Raw genomic sequence first — 4,508 nt, forward strand, 5'->3', positions numbered from 1 at the left:
ATTTATTAAATTCGATAATTTTATTATTTTTTATCTCTGTTAATATCTTGGGAATACATCAAACACATAAAATTGGTATTAGTAGTCTTAATAATGACTTGTTTATTATTGTAGTGTAATTCTATTTCGAAATTATAAAAATGGTTTAGATTTTAATTTTTTTTAGAATGGATAAGTTATACCAAACTGAATAGGAAAAATGATATTTTAACACCATTTTAACACTGCACACGTGTCAAAATGTGGTTGGACGATTTCAAATTAAAAAAAAAACTTTGATTTTTTTCTTCCAAATATGTTCTTGTCTCAGCTTTTTTTAATTTGAAATCGTCCAATCACGTTTTGCCATATCAGTGTCAAAATATCCAACTGAATAAATTGAATTCATACCAACAAAAAAGCTTAGTCCTATAACTGAAATATGAGTAAGTTTAAGTATGATAAAAATTTACACATGTCCCTGATCTATAACTTAAAAATTCTTCTAAGGTATGTACCAAATAACACACTTCCAGAATTGCACACATGACACATTCCTTTTACGATGAAGACAACATTCTAAATGTGTTACCTAGGAGTTGCCAAGTTCAATATTATCGACACTTCCGAAGCTATCTGTTCCATGTCTCCTGTGTGAGTTGTCAAAATGTCCTTGGCTCTCAAATTGTTGTGCATCTTCATAGTCATCTACCAAAGATGGCAACACTTCTATAGTTCTTGATTCTTTGCCAAGCCCACTCTCGGATCTTACCTCATCTATCCTTCTAAAGGCTTCCTCCATGCTTAACCGTTGCAGAGGGTTGCTTCTGGTGCAAGCAGCACCGATATGCAGGAGTTGCTCCATCTCACCTACCCATTTTCTACACTTTGCAATTTCAGGATCAACCACTTCACCCACCCTTCCCTCTGAGATTGCTGTTTCAACCCATTGCACCACATCAGTTCCTCCTTTCCCCGTGCTAAGATATTGTGAAGGAAATTTCCCAGTCAGTATCTCAAGTATCACAACCCCGAGACAGTATACATCACAGCTATGTGATATTTCTCCGTTTTCTGCTGCCTCTGGTGCCTTGTAAGCAAATAGTGTCTGTGCAGCACTTGAAGGGTTAACCATGCCGCTGAACCCGTAATCTACAAGCAGTGCTTCATTCTCTGATCCCAGAAGAACGTTGCTGGACTTCAGATTCCCATGTGGGAGATCAGAGGAACCAAGTTCTTTGTGAAGATAATTCATCCCTTCCGCAATTCCACCTATAACCTTCATACGTGCAGGCCAATCCAGCTCGTTATGCGATGATCCTCTATCACCTGCAAATAAACGCTTACTATCTGCACAAATTCTATGATACTTTTCAAAACTTAAGAGATTTGATAGGACAAAACCATTTGAAAATGTTGAGTTGAACTACTTTGGAAGAAGAAGACTTACCATGAAGTGAAAACAGTAGACTGCCTTTGGGAACATACTCAGAGATCACTAGTTTCTCATCCTTTCTGAAATGATAAGCTAAAGGGGTCAATATATTCCAGTGTTTAAGCGAAGTGAGCTTCCTCATCTCTGCATCAAAACCATCTTTTTCCAAAACATTCATCTCTCTGGTCCTTTTCACCACCACTGCCACTCCATTAGCCATGACGGCTTTGTAAGAAGATCCAAAGCTTCCGTTTCCCAGAACTTCTGCTGCTGCCCTCATCAAATCTGGCAATCCAAACACACCCTTCTCATCATTCACTATCACAAGTTCTCCAACGCCTTTACTTTGACCACCTGCAGATCCTCTTCTGGACGATGATTTTTTAACTGCTGGCAATGTATTTGCATCCACATCCCTTTTAACCGTTGTAGCCACTTGAACTTCCACTGAACCACCACCATTAGCATCATTTCCAAGGATATCAAAGCGCTCCTCCTCCTTCTTTTTCCTTGTTCTCACAATGAAAAATACAACTATTGAAACAAGCACTACACTCGCTACTATAATGGCAGCAACCTCCCATGGGGTATTACCATGTGGCACAGGCGAATCACCACCAGCATCCGATGCATCAATGGGAGCAGGACTTTGGACCTCCGCTGGCTTTTCACATGATTTGCCAACCTTCTCACCACAAAGACCAGAATTCCCAGAAAACCTGTTCTCACTGAATCTCGACAAACTAGCTGGAACTTCACCTTCCAATTTGTTGTTGGAAACGTTTATGTCCACCAATGTTGGGTTTTTGAAATCCGGAATGGTTCCACTAAACTGGTTATTTTCAAGGTGCAACTCCATAAGACTAGAAATCTCAGTCAATGATTGTGGAATATTCCCGGTGAATTGGTTATCAGAAAGCCACACTTTCTTCAAAGACCTCATTCTCTGGAAGTATTCCTGAGGAATATCCCCAGAAAACTTGTTTCCTTGCAAATACAAGGCTTTCAAAAAGCCTATTCGGTTGAACTCTGGCATGGAACCTGTGAAAGAGTTGTTGTTAAGGCTAATAGTTCGAAGACCCTTGAGTTCAAGCAATGGATCAACGTGTATTTCCCCGACTAACCCTATTCCTCCAAGGCGAAGCCCCGTGACAAGGCCATTATTGCAAACAACACCTTCCCATTGATCATCACTACAAGGTGCAGAACCAGGCACCCAACCATCTAAAAGTTGAGCGTTGGTGAAAGTGCTTTTGAGACTTACCAAAGCTTCAGCTTCTGTCATGGAATATATCACAGGCAAAGTGACGATGATCATGAGAGTTGGCTGGAGAATTGTTGCCGGAGCTATGGCCATTACTCTGCTCAAAATTTGGCTCAAGGCGTATTCAAAACCAAGGAATGTGATTGTGATTTTTTTCGGGTCATTGCTTCTGCTATTTTTTCTTCTGACCCCTGCATGCATGCATGGTGAGGGGGTCTCCTTTGGAAGACTGCAAAGAGAACCTCACAATGAGAGGGCCCTCTTTGGAAAATTTCAGATTTTGTTGAACAAGTCAATACCTCATTAAAACCATTATAATCATATCCTTCTCTGATAATTATAGTACGTTACTGTTTCAAAGTATTCATCTTTCTATTGGTTTAAATCACCATATTTCGCTATTTTATCGGAACTCCCAAAAATAGAAATACCAAACTCTTCCATGTTTTATATTTTGCCTGAATCAGAACACTGATCATTCATATATCTTCTGCAATGATCAAAATCCTTGCATGACCCAGATGAAAATGTCCACATCATGTAGGAAGAAAAATCTATATTTGGATCGTGGCAGAAGAAATAATGAATAAAGAAATATTAATTATGCTGAGAATTAAATGTTCATTAAGTTCTGATAAATAGGAAAAGCTGTTTCAACTTCATTATTTTATCATGTCCGCTATTTTGATAATGCCAATCTCTGGGCTTGCTCTTTCTGTTCTGCTTAAAATGCAGTCTGTAATTGAAATTTCTGGTATTTGTTTTTTTAGTGCTTTAACATTAGCTTTTTATCTCAATTTCTTTCCCCTATTTTAACAATCTATAATTCGTTTTATTCTAATTTACAGCACAGAATAGTTGAGTAGTGATAATTTATAAATGAAAGAGAGAGTTGGTTGAAATAAAAATTTGTATGATTGTTGAATTACATTGACAATTAAGTGGCATAGGATTCAATGATTATCAAAGTTTTTTATTAAGTCAGGTGTTAATATCTAAGAGAACATACTTAATATAAGTTTGGTAATTTATATTCGTTATAAATAATATAATAAATGTGATATGATATATTGAGTATAAAACAAGTTATGTTGAAGTACATCATAATCACAATAAATATGATTAATGTTTAGTCGTAGACTAATTTAATCTTAACTAATCCTTTTATGTAATTGATTGTGTTTATGATTATATTATTATATAAAATGAAATGGAGTTTATGATGAAAGTACAAAAGAGTTATATGATCTCTCTTGTCAGTTTTTGTTAAATTTTAAAAATATGTATTGAGATATGTTTTGTATTAAATGTAATTATATATGTTAAATCTTTTATTGGTAAACTCTTCTCTCATATAATTTTTATACAGTAGTTTCTAATAATTTTAGATTTTGTATCTTCTTACTAGATTACTAGTATATATTATATTAAGATAATGATATTTAGATATTTATTTAAATATTTAAATATTGATTAAATATGATGTGATTGATCAAAAATTACACAATAAAAATATTCTACCAGATTTTTATTTAGGAATAGGTTTATGATATGAAAAGTAAATCTCATTAAATGAACACGTTTCTAGTTGACCGTTGAGCGTCTGGATTTAGCAGCCAGATGGCTCTCACTGATTGGTGCAAATTAAAGTCAATTTTGTTGTAATTTGTGGCTTTTTCTTAAGACTATTCAAAGTTGGTGGAAATTCAAGACATTGCTGTCCACATTATTGTTCCATCTTCTTCTTTCCTTTATTTTTCCTTCTAAATCTTCCTCAATACCAAAAGAGTCAAACAAAAAAAAAAGTTTCCCAAAAATTTTAAAAAGAAT

The 4,508-nt window shown here is 35.4% G+C and overlaps 1 protein-coding gene across 1 annotated transcript; it reads right to left on the bottom strand.

The window, feature by feature from the left end:
• Positions 1-571: 571 nt before the first annotated feature.
• On the bottom strand, positions 572-2,771 carry LOC106773100 (pollen receptor-like kinase 3). Its single transcript, XM_014659788.1, has 2 exons — positions 1,430-2,771; positions 572-1,308 (listed from the first exon to the last, which is right to left on the bottom strand). Exons 1-2 carry the CDS (start codon positions 2,769-2,771, stop codon positions 572-574), a joined length of 2,079 nt encoding a protein of 692 aa, XP_014515274.1.
• Between the last annotated feature and the right edge of the window lie 1,737 nt (positions 2,772-4,508).

This window comes from Vigna radiata, chromosome 9, assembly GCF_000741045.1.
Source record: "Vigna radiata var. radiata cultivar VC1973A chromosome 9, Vradiata_ver6, whole genome shotgun sequence".
NCBI classification, from domain to species: Eukaryota; Viridiplantae; Streptophyta; class Magnoliopsida; order Fabales; family Fabaceae; genus Vigna; species Vigna radiata.